General features: G+C 37.3%; 1 protein-coding gene across 5 annotated transcripts in view; it reads right to left on the reverse strand.

Moving 5' to 3' along the window:
- dcc (DCC netrin 1 receptor) overlaps nt 1-20,370 on the reverse strand; it is a 252,392-nt gene that overhangs the window by 40,067 nt on the left and 191,955 nt on the right. For 3 of the 5 annotated variants that reach the window (XM_073860300.1, XM_073860298.1, XM_055198056.2), the window contains 5 exons: nt 13,759-14,011; nt 13,292-13,446; nt 11,122-11,270; nt 9,185-9,323; nt 4,527-4,576 (listed from right to left, as the gene is read on the reverse strand). In XM_073860300.1, coding sequence (XP_073716401.1) covers nt 4,527-4,576; nt 9,185-9,323; nt 11,122-11,270; nt 13,292-13,446; nt 13,759-14,011 — 746 coding nt within the window. The remainder of the gene's footprint in view (nt 1-4,526; nt 4,577-9,184; nt 9,324-11,121; nt 11,271-13,291; nt 13,447-13,758; nt 14,012-20,370) is intronic. The other 2 variants (XM_073860302.1, XM_073860301.1) reach the window with 1 other exon arrangement.

The raw sequence follows: 20,370 nt of genomic DNA on the forward strand, positions 1-20,370 counted from the left end.
TAAATGAGATGACATGTTTTATATTAATACTCTAAAAATCCATTGTCCATAGACGATGAAAAAAAAACTGAAAATATTTTAAGGAATTATCCTGCACCACAGGCTTTTGTCCAATCAAATCTCTCTCTGAAATGAGAACAAATACACATCATAGCTCATGGTTTAGGTGTGACACAAATAAACATTGTGGGTCATTTGATATATTGCACAGAGGCACACACAAAGATTCACAAAACATAATTTTATGAATCTAGTCAATAAAAGCCTCCTGAGACCGTGACTTTTCAAATGTTGTCGATCATTGTGTGTTTGAATGAAAAGCTCCTCACAGAAGCAGAAATCTCTCTGAAGGATCTGAACATCTTTAAAGGTTTCATATTGAACATCAGTCCTGAATTGTTTGCTTTGACTAAAAGTCTCAGTGGGACGTCTGACCGTGAAATACTCTAGACAAGTGTTACAGACTCAAACGCTCTATAAAAGTGTTTCAAACTCAGTCATCACAGCTCACTTTATTATTCATATTCATCTTATTCATGAACGCTTCAAACAGCAGCCTGAGACCACTTTGAGTTTAATAGTGATTGTGACGAAAGAACAGAGATTCAGTTTAATGACAGACAAACTAAACGAATGATTGAATGAATGATTGAATGAGAGGTTTTATCATCTGACAAAAGACGGCATAATGTTAGGCTCACATCTGCACCGTAAGAAATTATGATGAGCCAAAATAAAATGACATAAAAATGTAATTATTGTTTTTAACCAAAATGTGAGTTAAACATAACCTAAAAATTTGAGTAATTCTAAATGAACACATTATTGATTAAATTCAACTTAATTTTATAAACCACTTAATAATTACACTTAACTACATAAATGATATTGGTAGACATAAGTGGACTTGTAGTTCCCAACATGCTTTGCATATTACTGCACTTGGAGAGTAAAATTTAAAGTAAATGCTATTTTATGTGTTCTTAACTAAAACGAAAGACTTGTTAGATTTTCTGTTTCTTCTCTGAGTGAACACACACACTGCAAGTCATGAACATGCACACACACACACACACCCGGAGCAGTGGGCAGCCATCCCAGCACCCAGGGAGCAATTAGGGTAAGATGACTTGCTCAAGGGCACCACAATCACAACCAACCGACCATGAGACTCAAACCAGCAACTCTCTAACCGCTAGACTAAAACTGCCTGTTCAGAAGAGTGCTGCTTGTGTTTAGACTGTACAGTACTGTAGGTGACACTTTGAAAATCATGATGTGTGTTCATTAAAATAAAAATGTAAACATTGTTTTGCTTTACATCAGAATGTGTACAGAAGCAATACATGACAAGAAGATAAACACGAGAAGAACTGTGTGGGATCTTCAGTTTTTCAAGTCCATCACATTTGGACAAATGGAAATACAAAACTTAGCTTTCAGACAAAACAAGCTTTTAAAATATCTCTCTGAATGAGTGAAAATCAACAAGTTAAAGGATAATTCCGGTATTTAACACTTTGAGTCTCATTTCTGGTTTGTTTTGGATGAACTACAGTGATGGACACAGAAATTTTGACAATGGGTCGTGTCTTGAGTTTTTGACTCGTTTAGAAGCGTCTCTTGACTGCTTCAGAATGGAAGTCAATGGCCATGCACAAACATGTCATTAAAACAACACTTAACCTTCATTTTCAAAACTGTGCTACTCACCGAGTGGTTCGTGGTGTTCGTTGATGATTAAAAACAAGTTGTGTAGCGAAATACAGTTTCTGTCGTGTTTTATTTGGCATTTTGTAAAATTCCATTGACTTCTCTGGAAGACTTATTGCTCGCTGATATATCACTCCGCCGCCGGGAAACAGAAAAGGGACTGTTTACATGTGGTTGTTGTTTTTCGCTCGGTTTCTCTCACAATAAATTTTTCCCATATTTGTAGGGCTGGACCAGAATATTCGAATATTCGTTCCGTGGGTTGACATTCGATTTTCAGTTTTGAGATTCGAATATATATATATATAAATATTTTACAGCGTTAATGCAGAGCTTTTGCCAAGCAGGAAGTGCGCTTCACGCTCCCGCTCTATAGGTGGCGCAGAGAGACCAACAGCCATAGCCAACAGCCACCAAACTGCACCAGTGGAAGATCGCCTCAAACGGAAAATACGCTTTCTGCTTTGGCATTCACGCTAATAATGTTGTAAATAACGTTCAGTTTCTTGCAAAAACTGATTGATTTGCTTCACAAGACGTCAATATGTCACACAGAGTTAGGGGGGATTACTGTTGTATTGGATATATATGCTTTAGCTCTTAAAGTGTGCGGATCTGTTGACTTGCATGACGGAGCACTGGGGTTTCTGCAAATTATCTTCTTTATTGTTCTGCCGATGAAAAAAACATATTGGATGGTGTAAGTGTTATAAATAAACTTGATTTTGAAAGTATGCTACCGTTTTATTACAGTTTGTTGGACTATGTTCATTCATGCTTCAGACTCAAATATAGAGCGGAAGTATATACGCGGTTGTGAGGTATCTGAAAAAATAGTTCCACTATAGCAAATAACACGGATTGACATCATACATTGCGCCAATATATTTGTTTTTAATCATCAACGAACACCACGAACCACTCGGTGAGTAGTACAGTTTTGAAAATGAATGTTAAGTGTTGTTTTAATGACATTTTGTGCATGGCCATTGACTTCCATTCTGAAGCAGTCAAGAGACGCTTCTAAATGAGTCGAAAAGTCAAGACACGACCAATTGTCAAAATTTCTGTGTCCATCACTGTAGTTCATCCAAAAAAAACCAGAAATGAGACTCAAAGTGTTAAATACCGGAATTATCCTTTAACGACTCATAAAATCAATAAATATATTGGAGGTTGTCATGGTGATAATGACAGATGATGATGATGGTGTGGATGAAGTATCCTGTCACTTTCTGACCTGCACTATAAATACTTCATTTATTTATAGAAGTCATTGCACTGATATTATACATTCATAACAACCAGAACCGAAGCATATATGGCACACATAGACACTTTCATTTTCTGATGAAAAATGTTTTAGTGTGAAAATGAGCGCAGCTGCTGTAGTGTCATCTGTTTCTCACACAAGAGACTTACAGTACACACATGAATCCTCACAAAGTTCCAACTTTACTACAACTAAAAATATTTGATTGATGATTAAGAAATACTGAAACTGAATTAGTGCTGGAAACACTGTATTAGTGAGCTTATATGGGAAAGTCCTACACATACAGCACATTGGACGGGTTAATAAAGTAATGCACGTACATTAATGCAAGTTGTTGTTAAAGCTGTAAAGCACTACACTAATTAAACACACTAATGACATCACAACGCATAGCGACCGGCAACAAATGATTACTCGTGTTTCAAATAAATGACTGTATGTTTTCAGTTCAGTGGAAGAAATAAAACTGATAATATTCTCAAGACTTTCAATCGCTTTAATCCCACAATCCCCCATGAGAACCTGATCAGAAAATGAGTTCAAATGAGCGCTCACCTTCACTTAAAAAACAACGTCAGAAGTTTTCCAAACGCTTATAGAAACGTATAATAGAAAGATGAAGAGATCTGTCAACAGGTATTTTCTTTCAATATTAATAATGATTGTGTGTTATAAATACAGTTCTCTTAAAAGTACTTTATACATATGTTGCCTAAAAGAGAAATCATAGTTTTACAAACAAAATTCCCTGTCAGGACTCAATCAGTTGACATCATCTGCTTATTTTTACAACTTTAAACTCCCATATTTAATACAATGATCTGAAGTGTAAGATTATCTGTTCAAGATTTACAAATGACAGTAATTATAAATATAAATCAGCACATAACTGAATGACAGTGATTATATACTGTGTAGATCATGTATGTTCTCACATATGTCTGTTTACTTCAGGGTTTATAAAGCACTAGTGTGTATTTGTAATAAAACTGCTTGTCTTCATTAAACCGAGTGAAGGAGCTCCTTCCCATCTGACCTTCAGCTCCATTTATATTAACCAAAGATGACCAACAATTTAAAAGCTTTCTTCATGTTAGACAGAATAATGTCCCAGCGCACACACAAACTCAATCTCATCAGTCATCACAATCATTACACATCTGTGTGATGAATACACACTCAAGACAAAAACACAACATAACACTGTGCATCTGATTCCAAGAACACGCTTTATATTTTAATCTTAAACATCACTTAAAGATTTCCCAGAAGTCTGAGGACATTCTTTCTATCAGAAATAAAAACACAACTCTTATCACATTTATATTGCTTGGAGTTAGATTATATATTATATTATACTGTTCTACCAAAGAAACACTCTCCTCTTCTTAAATATATCATATAATCTAAAAGTAGTTAACATTCATGTTTTCATGAAGTTTTATTAGTATTGTGTCATTCACATTATTCTTTAAGATCCTGATTATATATGAAGAGTTTCTGAGCTGTGTTAATGAGTAGAAAGTCTGATACTCACCCGAGAATAAACCACTTCCAGTGAGACGTTCTGTGGTGGAGCACTCGGCACTGTGAAGAGAGACACACACACACACACACACACACACACACACACACACACACACACACATAAATTATCAGTAAGTCAATAACACATATCCTACTGTACACTACTGACACTATGGTTAAACTTCATTTGTATCTAGTCCTTCAGATAGTTAACTTCTTTAAATGAGAGACTGAATCCAGTGAAGGACAGCAGATATCACACATCAATCATCTCAAATCATTACATAAACCCATCAAATAAACACTTACTGTGTATTCACCTCTCTGTACCTCTGTCTGTGTGTATCGTGTGTGTGTGTGTGTGTGTGTATCTTGTGTGTGTGTGTGTGTGTGTGTGTGTGTGTGCACATGTGTGTGTGCGTGTATCTGTGTGTAAGTAATTTAATTAGTGTGACACAAGGGCTCTTAATGAAGCAGTGAAATGTGGGGTGAAGCTCATCTGAAACATTCTGCAGATCCTCTAATGTAAGCTGACACACAATAAATTCCTGCAGCCTCTTAGAGCCACACTGAAGGTAATGCAACAAGACGTCCAGCCAATGAAAGAGAGAGAGAGAGAGAGAGAGAGAGAGAGAGAGAGAGAGACTGTGCTGGTGTTTGGCATGGAGAGGAAATCTTGAGAATAAAGGAGAAGAGCAGAGAGCATGATGGGATTGAAGTGATGTAATGTAATGAGAGAATAGAGCAGCATGTTAAGAAGTTTTCTCACTCTGTCTTCTTTTCTCTCTTAATGGCCTCATGGTTCACAATGTCACATTTTATAAAACTCTCGTCTGTACCAAATCCACTTATAATTTATTATCTTTCAATGACACAGCTGCTTTTAGCTCCTCTACCTTTAAAAGATCAAAAATGATGAGTTAAGATGAGTTAACTTAACCGCATCTATTTCTGTCTCTGAGATGAAAAACTGGACCATAAAGCATCAGACATTCACCTAAACATCTACAGCAAGATTATTCTCCCTGTCCATCTGAAATGATGTCAACGGTTTGCAATAACTTCTGAACATGATGAAAACTACTAGACAGACAGACAGACTGATAATCATTGATTGTGATCCATCATGTTTGTTTGTGGTCATATTACAGTTGAGTATAAAGTTACAGTCAAGTTTCATCTTCTGCAGTCTCTTAAACCTTAAACTGTGAATCCATCAAACTTCTACATCACTGGAGCATGAAAGACATTCAGAAACCTCTGGAGTAACACTGAGAAGATGAGAATGTGCCAGACCCATCCAACAAGGCATTTAGCAACCCTCTCCCTCTCTCTTTCCCTCTCTCTCTCTCTCTCTCTCTCTCTCTCTCTCTCTCTCAGTAATGAAGTGTGCAGACTGTCTGTTGGCCATATTTCATGGAGCATGTCTGAGAGCTTCTGGAAGTTTCTGAAGTCAGATGACAGCACTGTTCCCTGATGATGGATTGATGAAGATGAGTTAAATGAGTCCAGCCAAGTGAACGTTGGTGATGAAATCTTTAGGCATAACTGCAATAATCCTAACACACAGATCAATAGACTGATGTTAAACAGCCAATCAGATGGAGTGCTGGAAAATCTCCAACTCAAGCACAATTTATTCAACCTATTTGAATCCTAGTGTCCTGTCAAGAGGACATCCTGGGCTTTCTAGTAAAACCATACTTCTGTGGATATATTTTAAAACAACAACATTGCAATTTACACATTTAAGTGCAACAAGGGAATTAAGTAATACTTTATGTTTTCTTGATAATCATCAATTGTCTAGACGTAAAGTTTAGCAGTATTTCAGAAATGTAAAATAATTCTGATCCGTTTGAAACACGACTTTTATTTGATGTCCTTTATAGTGGACATCAGGACTTTGCTCTTATGTTTTTTTCACTTCTTGTAATTTGACAGATGCTGAGAAGTTTTCTGAATGAAATTATTTGTAACACTTTACAATAAAGTTGTATGTGCTAACATTATTAAATGCATTAACTAATATGAACCAATAATAAGATATCTAGTTTTCAGCATTTATTAATGTTAGTTAATGTTAATACAATTGTTCATGTTAGTTCATTGTGCATTAACTAATTTTGACAAATACAACCTTATTGTAAAGTGTTACCAAAGAAAGCCACACCCATGAGAGAATGAGGAAATATGGTGCACTCCTGGACATTGATGCATGTCTGCATGTTTGTAGATGCCGAATCCCGGATGCACAGCAGAAGATTTGAGAGATGGATTAAGAGCAACATGTTCCTGTGTGAAGTCAGAATGCTCCATCAAATATCATCTGTTTTATTTAATACTCAAACCCTTCAAATGCACATCATGGTAAAAATTAAATGGAAAACAAAAATGAATGTAAAAATAAAATAAATATGAAAATGTAATCAAAATGGATGTAATTCAGAACATTAAAGTCCTGTGTAAAAATAATAATGCAATACAAAAATGTGTTTGTTACCAACCCAACACTGAATTTTTTAAAGATAAAAACTAAATTCTAGAAGTTTTATTCTGGTTCTCAAGAGGCTACAGAGAGAAGAAACATTAAACATATTTCAGTTCACAAATCAGATGATGTATCTCATAATAATAACACTGACCTAGAAACAAAGTGTGTGTGTGTGTGTGTGTGTGTGTGTGTGTGTGTGTGTGTGTGTGTGTGTGTGTGTGTGTGTGTGTTGTTCATTTGGAGAGGTGAAGTCTTCTCAGATGTTCTTTTGGTTTAATTAAATTAGCAGTGCAGAGTTTGGTCTGGGTTTATTCACAATGTAGACGCAGTGAAGCTTCAAGTGTGAAACAGATTTTAAATGTGTAATGTCAGCCTATCAAAGATGAGTGACACTGCATGAAAGTAAATTACACATCAGATGAAACAGAGACGCCTGGATGGAGAAAATTTAATGAGACATCTACTAATGAACGAGTCTCTTTCCAGAAATACTTCACTTGACTGCTATATCTGTCAAGTGATGGACATTATATTGTGAAGTTAGAAGAAGACGACAACTGTAACCTACTAACACTTCTGATGATAATAATTTAACTACACTGTTCAGTAGTGTTACAGTGACTTTGTTTTCCTGTAAAGAGTTACATGTACAACAATTAACAGCACAGTGTGTGTATTACACCTGAATCAGACAACAGCAGACGCTCCTTAACAATCTCATTTTATATCGTATTCATCTTTACAACTTCAGTACTGCATTGTTGGCAGACATAAAAAGCAAATTTAAAAAATGCAAAAGTGGTTTTAACTTCTTTGAAGCTTTCAGCTGAAACTATAATAGGGGTAAAAAGCAGTAGCACCTCACTGCAGGGGGGGTATCAGATTTAGGGGGTCGGGGTTGGATGCAGATCCAAAGGAAGGAGCTGGATCTCTTCCCACTGCATTTTGATTGGTCGTCAGTTTTACCACAAGACACGTCATACACCGTTACCATCCCAGTCATTAGGACACAGATTTCCCTCACAGAAGGTTTACTTTTCTTACAAATGTGCTAATAAAAGATATCAAATAAAAATTTTCTGTCCATATATTTACTCGTATAGCAACTAGCTGTGTAATAGGTGTGATAATATACAGCCAACCGAGTTGTTATCGCAAATAAATCCCTTAAGTGTTATCACCCTGTCGGGATTCTGCCTAACGTGTCTCTTACCTCCCCTTACACTTAACTGTGATCATTACTTACTAAATTATGAATCTTTCTTGAATATAATAATTCATTAAACATAGACTCATAATGATAAGAGCAAACGGGTTCAACCATGGGTTGCAACTAATTGCAGGCTGCAACAACGCAAATATGCTGGATTATCTGGCGGAGCAAAGTATATAAAGAAAGAGAATTTGGATGTTGAGTTCTGCAGTGAGGACTATCTCAAATAAAGTGTCTAAAGTGTTTTCATGCTGATTTCAGAAGTGAGCGTGTAATGAGGTTTAAGTGTGTTTAATTCGACTAATTAGGGGCCACGCAGGCACCAAAGGCACCTATTGTTTCTGATAGTTTTATTATTAAGACTTCGTCCATTACAAAAGCAGCCATTTTGAAAAGTACAGTATTCAGGTTTTTTTTGCTACTCCTCCTTCAAATTTTGTTCAATTTTCATGCAATTTAGCTTAGATCAGATGCCGTATCTCAGCCATTCTTTGATTGAATGCAATGCGGTCAACACCTGCAGCATTAAAAGCTCTCCTTATAATGCTCGCTGGGATAAACTACGTCAATTGAGTGGCGCAAACTAAAAAAGCACATGCTTCAAGGCTCTGAGGTTGTGGGTTTGAATCCCATGTGCTGTGTGTGTTACTTTTATCTACTGAGATTTTGTTTTGAGATCATTCTTACCTATTCTTCTCAATCTGTTTTTCATGTACAATCTATTTTTGCTGTATTTGCTCTGTACTTGCTGCTTTCAGTGCCTTGCCCCACATTACCGCTTGCAGTTATATGGTTTATATATATGAATTATTGTCCAACACTAACAGCTGTTTGATGAGAAACAGAAGCCATAAATCAAGCACTAAAGGTGTTGTAAATATTCAGATGATGAACTGATTGATTTATATGACTGGTGAGTCTGTAAGGAAATCTTTATAGACGTTATGATGACTGATCTTACCATCAGAGAGTGTCGTGATGAGAATGTCTTCATTGGAGATTCCTGGACCATGACGGTTTACTGCCAGAACTCGTAAAGAATATTCGGTGAACTTTTTCAGACCCTCCATTTTGTAGCTCTGACCAACAACTTCCACATTCTGACAGAGAGAAATCAAATAATTGTAACAACAGGAGGCAAAAAACAAACAAACAAACAAACAAACAACTGAAAGCAGCTTTTCACTGAGTTTTGTTCAAGTGTATCCTCTATCCCAGCGTGACCTCAAATGTTCCTCCACAGCACACGTTCATCTCTTTACTGCAGAAGAGTATTTATCATAATTAGACTGCAGTATGAAAACAATCTTTCACAACGCTCAGAGGTGATGTTTCTCCTACTGGCAGACACTACTATAAAGATGTGTAGTTTGGTTATCTTAATTACTTGAGTTTAAGCAAACCAACAGAACAGCTACTGCATCATGTCTCAAACCATCTCACTGAATCTCAAACAATCTTACTGCATCTCAAACCATCTCAGTGAATCTCATACCATCTCACTGCACCTCAAAACGTCTCACTGCATCTAAAACCATCTCACTGCATCTCAAACAATCTTACTGCATCTCAAACCATCTCAGTGAATCTCATACCATCTCACTGCACCTCAAACCGTCTCACTGCATCTCAAACCATCTCACTGTCTCACAGCATCTCAAACAATTTCACCATTTCACTGTCTCACACCATCTCAAATCATCTTACCATCTCACTGCATCTCAAACAATCTGACTGCATCTCAAACCAACTCACTGCATCTCAAACCATCTCAGAGACCCACAGTCACACCATCTCAAACCATTTCACCATCTCACACCATCTCAAACATCTCACCATCTCACACATCTCACACCACCTCGAACCATCTCATTGCATCTCAAATCGCCTCACAGCATCTCAAATCGCCTCACAGCATCTCAAACAATCTCAATCTCTCACTGCATCTCACTGCATGTCAAACCATCTCACTGTCTCACTGCATCTCAAACCATCTCACTGTCTCACACCATCTCAAACTGTCTTACCATCTCACTGTCTCACACTATCTCACTGCATCTCAAACCATCTCACTGTCTCACACCATCTCAAACTATTTCACCATCTCACTGTCTCACACCATCTCAAATCATCTTACCATCTCACTGCATCTCAAACCATTTCACAGACCCACAGTCACATCATCTCAAACCATTTCACCATCTCAAACATCTCACCATCTCACACATCTCACTGTCTCACACCATCTCAAACCATCTCACCATCTCATCGTCTCACACCATCTCACTGCATCTCAAACCATCTTACTGTCTCACACCATCTCACAGGTTCACATAATCTCAAACCGTCTCACCACCTCACTGTCTCGCACCATCTTACCACATCTCTAACATGGTCTTACTGCTCAGCATATCTTACAGTGTTTACAGTGAAACTGGTTGATTTTTCTTTTCTGTGTTGAAATGTCTTACTGGTTAGGGAAAATGGGATGCACCAGAGGGCTTTAGTTTAGAATACAACCATTACACTACTGCGAGTTACTGAACATGTGCTGTGAAATCTGATGTCTGAAAGCTTTCTTGTCATCATTCAAGAAACAATGTGTATGTAACATCAAACATCAATCAAGATCTGCTTTAGATTTCTATTTCAATCTTCAGTCACTGCTAATGTGGGGATGTGAGTTTAACACAAAGAGGGTAAAAGGTTTCTTTAAATCCTGACAGTATGTGATCCCTCAGCAGACTGTGCTGTGCTGTATTGCTCTCTTAGTTCTCAGATCTGATTGTAACAGAACGCTCAGAGTTAGCGTTAGGAACATGCTTATCACATTAGGGAATCAAACCTGTGGCCATAGGGTTCCTCAATCGATCGGCTTAGCCTGAGGAAAACACTGACCTGCTCTTTACCAGTTGACGTCTCAGTCCAGAGCAGCCTATAGCTTTGGATGGGGCTGTTAGCATGAGCCGGTGGATCCCAGGAGGCTTGGATAGATGTGGGTGATGATGCTTCTGCCTGGAGGTTCTCCACTAAACCAGGAACCAGCACTACATACACACACACAGGTTTTCATTTTAAGCCATTCAGTTCATATCGCCAATAAAGCTTTATTTAAATGTTTCTATTATTAATCACTGAAGACATTTTAAACATGTGAACTTGTAACACTGTACAACCCATAATAATCTGTTCGAGATCACACACTATTTCAATCAATAGTAATGCTAAAGATCAGATCATTTCACTGCTCGTGCACGTAAAGCTCCTGCGGGGTGTTTTCTATAAATACTAATATATCATCTGAATGTACAGGATAATAATAATTACAGATTACACATGTAAAACCAGCACTCAGATCTGCCTTCCAGGCAAAGAAATGTGCTGTGCACACATCTGCCGGGCGAGAGAACAGGGAATAAGTCAATATGCAAATGAAATCTAAATTTAAAATGTGATACATAATTCAGAACAGGACAAGGGTTTGTATGAAGAGCGGAGTCTGAGAGTTGCTGGAAAAGGTCAGACTGTTAAAACTCTTCAGTGAATCGTCATTATAAAGGTTAAAGAGATACCCGCATACGAGTTCATCTCAGCACCTCAGATAAAAGAAAAGCTCAACGTCGCATCTTTGTGTGCCAGAAACTGAAGTATTTCTGAGACTTCTCTTACATCTACACAGATTTAGGTGACATTTACAAAACCATTTCTGTTCCAAAACCGGTATGTCTATAAGGACAGAATATTAATAATACACCATATGTGTTTATATATAACTGACATATAAATGTAAAATTAAATCACGATAAATGGTTCTGTTGGAGATGTTTGAGATGGTGTGTAAACTGAACGTTGTACACAATATCTGTCTGCATGTTTATGTTTATGAGAATATTCTATTTAGTTAAGCAGCTTTACATAATGTCACCGTGTACAACACAAATAGTTTGAAAATGATGATTGATGTTCAATGCTGTCTATAAAAATCACTTATGAGCGAACATTTCACATACAGTACGACTCTACAGACAGTAACACAAGCTTCACATCATCTAAGACTTTACACTTGATATTATACGGTGAAATATTAGCTACGTTTTCATCGAGGGGTAACCTTCTGATCTCTTTCATGAAGCCAATACTGAAGTGGCTTAAACTGCAATTCATCGACGAGTCGCTAGAGGCTCCAAAAGAGAGTCAATGAGTTTTTTTGTAACTCATCCGTTTAGATTATATTAAGCCTTAAAGTTCTGCATAATTAAGGGGCGTGGCCACTTGAGTGACGAGTGAGCTAGTGCTGTCACTACTGTCGAGCAAGGCGGTCATGGTTCAGAAACCAGCCACCTCAGCTTCATACACGTCCCACCTCTTTACCCATTTTCGGTTATCCACGGGTGATGGGCGGTGACGCACTGCCAAGATGGCAATGGCAGTCTTTGGTTCAAACACATGACTTATTGGCTTTAAAAAAGCTTTACACAAAACTATGGGTGAAGTCACAGACACTACATCCATATTTTTTACAATCTATGATTTCCATTCAAACGTGAAGCGAATCTTTTTAAAATTCACAAAAAAAGGAAAAACAAACAACTGTGAATTAGGTGCGTTTCCATCAAGCTGTTCGAGTGAATGACAGTGGTATTTGTAATCTAATAACTAACAGTAAATAAAACAAGGCACGCTTAGAAAATGGAGTAGGACTGCATTTAGTTATGATTGTGTAAGTTATAAATTAACTAGCAGTGCAGCTTGTAAAGGTCAAACTGAATGCAGTGCACGAAAGAAGGAATGCAGAGTTTTTGATGCAGGCACTAACAGCAAAGGAATTACAATGATGTCAAGACCCATATATGATAAAGACAACGACAGCAAATGTGTTTCCATCTCCCATTATTCACATTTACTCTTTAACCCACAATTCAAAAATCACCTCAAGCGAGCGTAAAACCTTTTTTGCAAATTAAGGGATTTTTATTAGAAATTTGCATTTCCATCCCTCGTTTCTTATGTGACACATCAAAATGTGCAATGACAATGAAAACATGGCTGTTGTGTGTTGTGTTCTTACGTTCAGCTTGTGTTGACAGTCGGATGATCTCTGAACTTTCTCCAGGTCCCTGTTCATTGTAGGCAACAACTCTGAATGAATACGTGGCTTCTGGTTTCAGATTATTCACTGTCAACTGCAAACTCTCTGCTTCAGTGACATTAATGGAGCGCTCCCTAAAACACACAGATAAAAACTTCATCATACTGTGTATATCTGCTCCATACACCTCAAATCTGATGAAACATTATACATGAATGTCTTCTATAAGACATTATTTTACTGGTTACATCAGGAGAGACATTCTGTCAGAGAAAAAAATAACAAAAGTGAATTTAATTAAATTTTTATGTATTTTGGTTTTCAATAATTGCCTTCAAGAGCTGCTAACAATCTGTTTGATTGATTTTTGATCTGTTTTAGATTCACATGAGATCACGTTCACACCAGCGCATCTCCAGTCTGGATCTCAGCGCACAGAAACGCACCTGTTGATTCCCTCCTCAGAGAAGAAGACCCCATACGTCAGGATGGTCCCTCGCGGATCCTCCGGGGGCCGCCACCCCAGCCGAACGAAACGACCAGACACTAGGATAGGGGCCACGTCATGGGGAGCGGATGGGAGGGCGCTTGAGCTCGGGGTAACTGGTGGGGGAGGAGAGGAGTAAGTCAAAGAGGAAGTGCGGGGCAACGAGGGCTGAGACGGCTGGAGGGGCGGTGATGCCACAGTGGGCGTGGCCTCTGTAGCATTAAACGGGGGGAGGAGGGGTTCAGGATGGGAGAGAGGGAGGTAAATGGTGTCGGGAGGGTTGGGGTAAAAACAACAGAACGAGAAGAGTATGACGGATGGAATGAGAAGATCAGGAAAGAAAAAACAAACAGAAGACATCAGGAAGAAAAGAAAAAGAGCGATAAGATCCATCACACAGCATCATAGATCAGCAGTAATCTACAGCCAGCAGAAATGCGATGGGCGGTCAGCACTGCGTTGATGCATGAAGACGCATGCTATAATTATCACACACACACACACATCATGATGATTACCCACAATAATGTTGTGACCCTTCTGAACAGAGATGAGGCAAAATGAGATGAAAGCAAACCAAGTGAGAGAAAAACTTTCACTGAAATACTGCATCAATGTAAATCTATGTCATCTAACATACAAACACTTTAAAAACACCACAAATAAACTACTGCTATAAACTCAATCAATCAGATATACATCATTTAATGTTTATTTCAAACACATACACGTATAATGTCAGCTTTAGTTTTATTCTGATTGGTTGAGACCCACCTGCATTACCACCTTGGATGTGCATTATTTTTTTAATAATTCAAAGGCCTGTCATCAATTATTTCTTACAAAATACACAGCCCAGATATAAATAGTCATAAACTAATGATAACTTTATTATTATAGTAATAGTAGGACCATAACTTTATGATAGAAGCAGAGCTTGACATTAACTTTTCCTCACCAGCCAAAGTGATTAGTTGTTTTCCAAAGTTACTAGCCAATCAGAATTTTCACTGGCCACAATGTTGTTGCTGGTAAAATAAATGCTATAAGATTAAACTTGACTTTGACATCCTAAAATGACTTTAATTTGAGCAAATTTACTTGGTTTAGCTAAATTAGATGCAGATTGAATTTCAAATGCAGTCTGACCACCCAAATTAAGACAACATTTATTAGCTGGTATATAGCAGGTATATCAGTATAGATCATATCATATTTTTAGGTGCATGAAAAACATGCTAGTAAGGCATAAATAGATTAACTTTGAATGAATATATTAAAAGTAGAGCAGGGATGTAGAAGATTAACTGAAAACATAAACAGAAAACCCATCGACAACCACTTTAAATATTTATTAACAACAGCAGTAAATACTGTCAAGAAATGCACATGAATTTTACTGTCAACTTGTTTATGCAGATTGTATTTTATAGGCTTGATCCTGGTTTCTGTTAAAACCTTTAAATGACAAATGTCGAGAGGGCATTATTGTTACATTAAAATGAAACCTCTCAGCTGGCAGGTTTCTTTAGATTCACGTATGCGCTGAATTTCTCTCCGCTCTTGCCCTGAGAGTGTGCACGCAATTTATATCTCTTCAATCATTTCCATGCAATTGTTTAATCTTTCCTGAAGTTTGTATGTGCTCAGACTGCGTCCTCTTGTGCATTTCGCAAATCCATCAGCTCTCGCACGATCTCTGGAAGGTGACACTTTGGTCCGTTGCGCTGGGTGCAGAGTGCTCATGGGAGTTGTAGTTTCCCAGTGTCGCACTGCGCATTGTTTATGATTTCGCATATCTTTTAAGAAAACTACAATTAAAAATTTTATTTAACCTGCCAAAGTGGCTAGTGGGATTGGCTTTCTTACCCACCACAGCCGAAATCTACCCGCATTTGGCGGGTGTTAACTCTTTCACCGCCATTGACGAGATATCTTGTCAATTAAGAGAAAACGCTTCCCCACCAACGATGAGATTTTCCGTCTTTCCGCAATACCGCTATTATCCACCTTTTTAAACCTGGAAGTATTGCCCTATGGCAAGCGCCTGCATGTCCGTGTCTGTTTTAAAGATCGCTCTAAATGGGATCTCTATGAAAAGTCCGTCACAAAAATTGAATTATCACTGCTTTTTGCTCAAAATGTGGTGTTTTTGCAGAAACCTACTCATATTCAAAAGCTGATTATAAAAGAACTGCTGAAGGTAGGATGAAACAGTTTTTTTTGTCTGAAAGCAGAGGGTCTGTTCTTTCATTTGCTATATTGTATGTTTATATATTTAAAGAAGAACATTTTCTGGAAGACATTAAACTTTGGAGAAAATCATGAAAAACGCTGGTGCTGGCTGGCAACTTTAAAAAAAAAACGCTGAAAGAGTTAATATCAAGCCCTGGATAAAGTATTTTTATATAATGATAATGCCAAATATCAAAGTATAGCTATTTTTGTATGTACAGAATAGTTTAAAATCAGTATTAATAAACCAGTGAGTAAAGTCCATTTTTGGATGTTTTATAATTGAAAGAAACTTCATGCTAATGTCTGTGGCTATCAGAACTATTGATCAGCATTTATCTGTTATAAACATAAACAATTTGACCCACAATTAAAGCATGCACGCACAAACAAATAAACACACACACACGCACACACGCACGCACGCACACACACACACACGCACACACACACACACACGTGCGCACACACACACGCAGGTTATTTGAAGTGCTCCACTATTACAGGAGGAGAGAGAAATGAAATGTGTGATCTATCAGCAGTGGCAGCTCGTGACTTCTTTTCCAAGGAGGCACAAATGTGAAACTATTCAAAACATCATCATGTGTGTAGATCGTCATGTCAAAATATGTGTACCGTGCAGGGTTTATGATGAAAGAGACACTCATGTTTGTTAGATACTCATTTAATCTCATGTGTAATCAGAGTTTAGTGTTAAGTGAGTGAGTGTCTCTTTTAGTTTTTTATTACAGTCAGTGGTATTTGTGTGTGTCTGTGTGTGTGCATCATTTCACTTTAGCTTTAAGGTAACATAAAGGCACATGTTGAGAGTCATCTGAGTTCATCTGTAAGTTCTCACTGTGTCTGGACAATAGAGGAGCATGTGCGTCACGAGGATATGAATAACATCCCTTCAAACCACTGAAAAATCATTCAGATTGAAAGGAAATATGAGAGAAAATGTGAGTGCGGATAATCAGGAACAGCAATCATTCTGTCACCTGCTGCTGCTGTTTCTTCACAATCACATGTAAGCACCAGCGCTCATGTAACCACATACACAAACTATATCAGCAAATATACTCATCTAAACCCTTTACTCAACATGATGGAAACTCAACATCAACAATGAAAACAAACCTGCGGCAAATTCATTCATTTTCAATGTTATATATGAGTGAAGTGATTCACTGATACAACAAAACAAAAGAGATGACAAAACATCACAACCCAAACTCATTTCTGTCCTCATTACATTCAACACAACATTCTGACACTGAAACTGTAAGCAGCGCTATAAAAAGTAAGCTGGTTGAAAAGATGCTTGTACTTTAATCTCCAAAAGTTAGGTGGGCACTGATTCCCTCGACAAAAAAGTCAACACCACCAAGCTTCTGACACTTTAAACACGTCTGGGTTATTTTTCACACATAATGGGTAAACATTGCACAGAACAACATCACAATGCTGGGTTGTTTAACCCAACTGTTGGATTTTTATATCCCATGGATATAAAACAAGAACCCAACATTGGGTGATTTTTAACCCAGCGTTGTGTTCTGTCCAATATTTACCAATTATGGGTCAAAAATAACCCAGACAACTCTTTCAAACTTTATTAAACACATTTAAAACACATGTTTCATTATAAGGGGGATGAATGTTTGTTGGGAATTGTGCTCATGTTCCCAAATCACAGAAAAATCTGAATAGAAACCTTTGTGGTTATATTTAGTTTAGATTGAATGCAAATTTTTAAGAATTATAAAACTCGTTGTGACTATAAAAAGGAAAACTTTTTATTTGACAGACATAAATGTGATATCGTCACTGAATGTTTCATATGACTTCTGACAAATGTGTTCAGTATTAAATGTTGTCACATTAACCATTATGATTATTTGTTTCACAGAAGAGAGAAAAACATCCTAATATTGGGTTTGGAACAACATAAAGTTGAATAAACGATGATGTCTTGTGAGGTAAACTCGATTTTTTAATAGCCTACGCTTTTCTTCTCTTTTCAATTTTCATTCTGGACGTAAATCATCTAACAGAAGTGAATTCACACCAGTGTTTTATCATAGACGCACTGAATTTCTGTCTTACAGATCTAAAGCAACTGTCCTCCATTTCTCTGATGGATACGTGCGGTCAACACAGAAACATTAGGATGAAATTTTCACACTAGTGTGTTTCATGAGTCCAAGCGCAGACGTGTGGGTTCATCTGTGTGAGATATCACAGGCCAGAAGAATCCATTTATAATAGAGAAAGGTCATTAGAGAGGTGCTAGATCAATCTACAGGAGCGTGATTCTGGACACCAATCAAATGCTTTTCTATTTCAAAGCAAAGTGTATCTTAGCCTCTAGATAACAGAAAACCATCAGGAAGACAGATATCATACATCACATCACTGATGATGAGTGGGAACCTCTACACACCTTAAAGCCCTCTCTTCTTTTTTATGGACCATGTATACTGATGTGTGTGTGTGTGTGTGTGTGTGTGTGTGTGTTTGTCTGTGTGTGTGGACAGACAATATCTGCTTCAGAATTCCTCCAGCCATATAAAGAGAGATTTTTAATATAATAATAAGTGTTGAATGAGTAGAGAAATATCTTGATCACTACAGAAGCAGAATAACTCAACTAGACATCATCTGGTTAACAGATAGGGCCCTATTTTAACAATCTAAGCTCATTGTCTAAAGCACACAGTCAAAATGGGCGTGTCCGATGCCACTTTTGCTAATTTAACAACAGGAAAATGGTTTGTGCGCCGAGCGCACGGTTAAAAAGGGTTGTTCCTATTCTTGTAATGAGTAATGGGTGTGTTTTGGGAATAATGTGCAATAAATCAATGAGAGTCTTATCTCTCATCCCCTTTAAAAGCCAGTTGATCCCTATGTTTAATCCCTATTTAGATGACAGACTTTTTGTAAACTGAAAAACTAAGCAGAGGAAGACCACCAGTTTAAGAATAATGTAAAACATGTGTTGTTTTCATTTTTATTTAATTTTTTTTTAATTAAAAACCTTTTTTTATTAAAGATTAAAACCTTTAAAAGCCATTTTCTTTCAGTCATAGAAGTACAAATAGCAGGCTTTTAATTGCTGTAAATGTATTGATATCCTACATTAATCATTGTAATCTCATAAAATAATTTGCAAATATGCAAGAAAAGGTTTGTACTCTAAAAATACAAACAAGAGATAAAGAATTTACAGCGGACAGCGGATTTTTACAAATAATTACTTTAAATGTTTCTCATCTCATCATATCCACTCGTACAGTGTCATCATATACAATAAATCCGTAAGTTAGCATTTAAAATTTTTTAAAAATAGATGCAGTTGTGTAGCCTCTTATGGAACGGCTGAAATTCCACAAGGGGGCGTATTTGTTCCTCAGACGTTGCACAATAAACGTGACATCCGAATATATTTATTATAAATCATGAACGAAAAGTAAGAGTTGAACAAATGTCCATTAGTGAACTATTGTATACAGTATTTATATCGTAATTCGGTCAGAAACGTCAAGATTGTAAGATGAACAAATCGGATTAAAAGGCTTGGATATTCCACTTCCTTGGACTTTTGGGGATTTATGAACAATTTGTTTTGGACAATTTCACCGAAGCGATAAAGGGAAGATTTTGAAGGTAAGAAAATATTCTAAATCGGCGCCGCCCGGTTCAGCTAACTAACAACTAGATTACAGTTTTATCACTGCTATAAATCATATGATGCTTTGTGTGTGCACTTAATGCAATCCCGAAAGTCTAAGCTTTACAACGATGTGCTGCATGACCGTATATTTAATTCTTCAAAGTTACAATGACGTTTATGCAGCCTCACGTGCAAGGGAGGGGGTGTACCGTGTACGGCACAGTGTTCCTTATCAGGTTAAAGCAAAGCATTTATTTACTTCCCAGGCTACAGGTGAAGCAGCTCTTTACGGCTTCTAACGTCTCGTAATCTGTCCTCATTTATGTCCAAGAGACTCAATAATAATCTTTTACATTCAATCCTTTAATCTTTCATATTTAAAAGCGTTTTTGTGCTGCTGCACATTCATGTGTGTGATAAGCAAACTCATGTTGCCATCCCGTTTATAGGCGCATAATTTACTGCGCTCTTTAAAGAACATAAAAACATATTGTGCCATTGCCTTTAGACTAGGTTTTTGTTGGTCAATGGCGTAGTCTATTTTAGTTGCCTCAAAATAGGGCGCAAATGCATTTGCTATTTAAACAACGCGGTGCTAAACGTGAAAATGATAATTGCAACTAGCAAAAGACACTTGCGTCGCGCATTGCGCCGGGTGTA

The sequence above is a fragment of the Misgurnus anguillicaudatus genome, chromosome 22 (assembly GCF_027580225.2).
Source record: "Misgurnus anguillicaudatus chromosome 22, ASM2758022v2, whole genome shotgun sequence".
Lineage (NCBI taxonomy): Eukaryota > Metazoa > Chordata > Actinopteri > Cypriniformes > Cobitidae > Misgurnus > Misgurnus anguillicaudatus.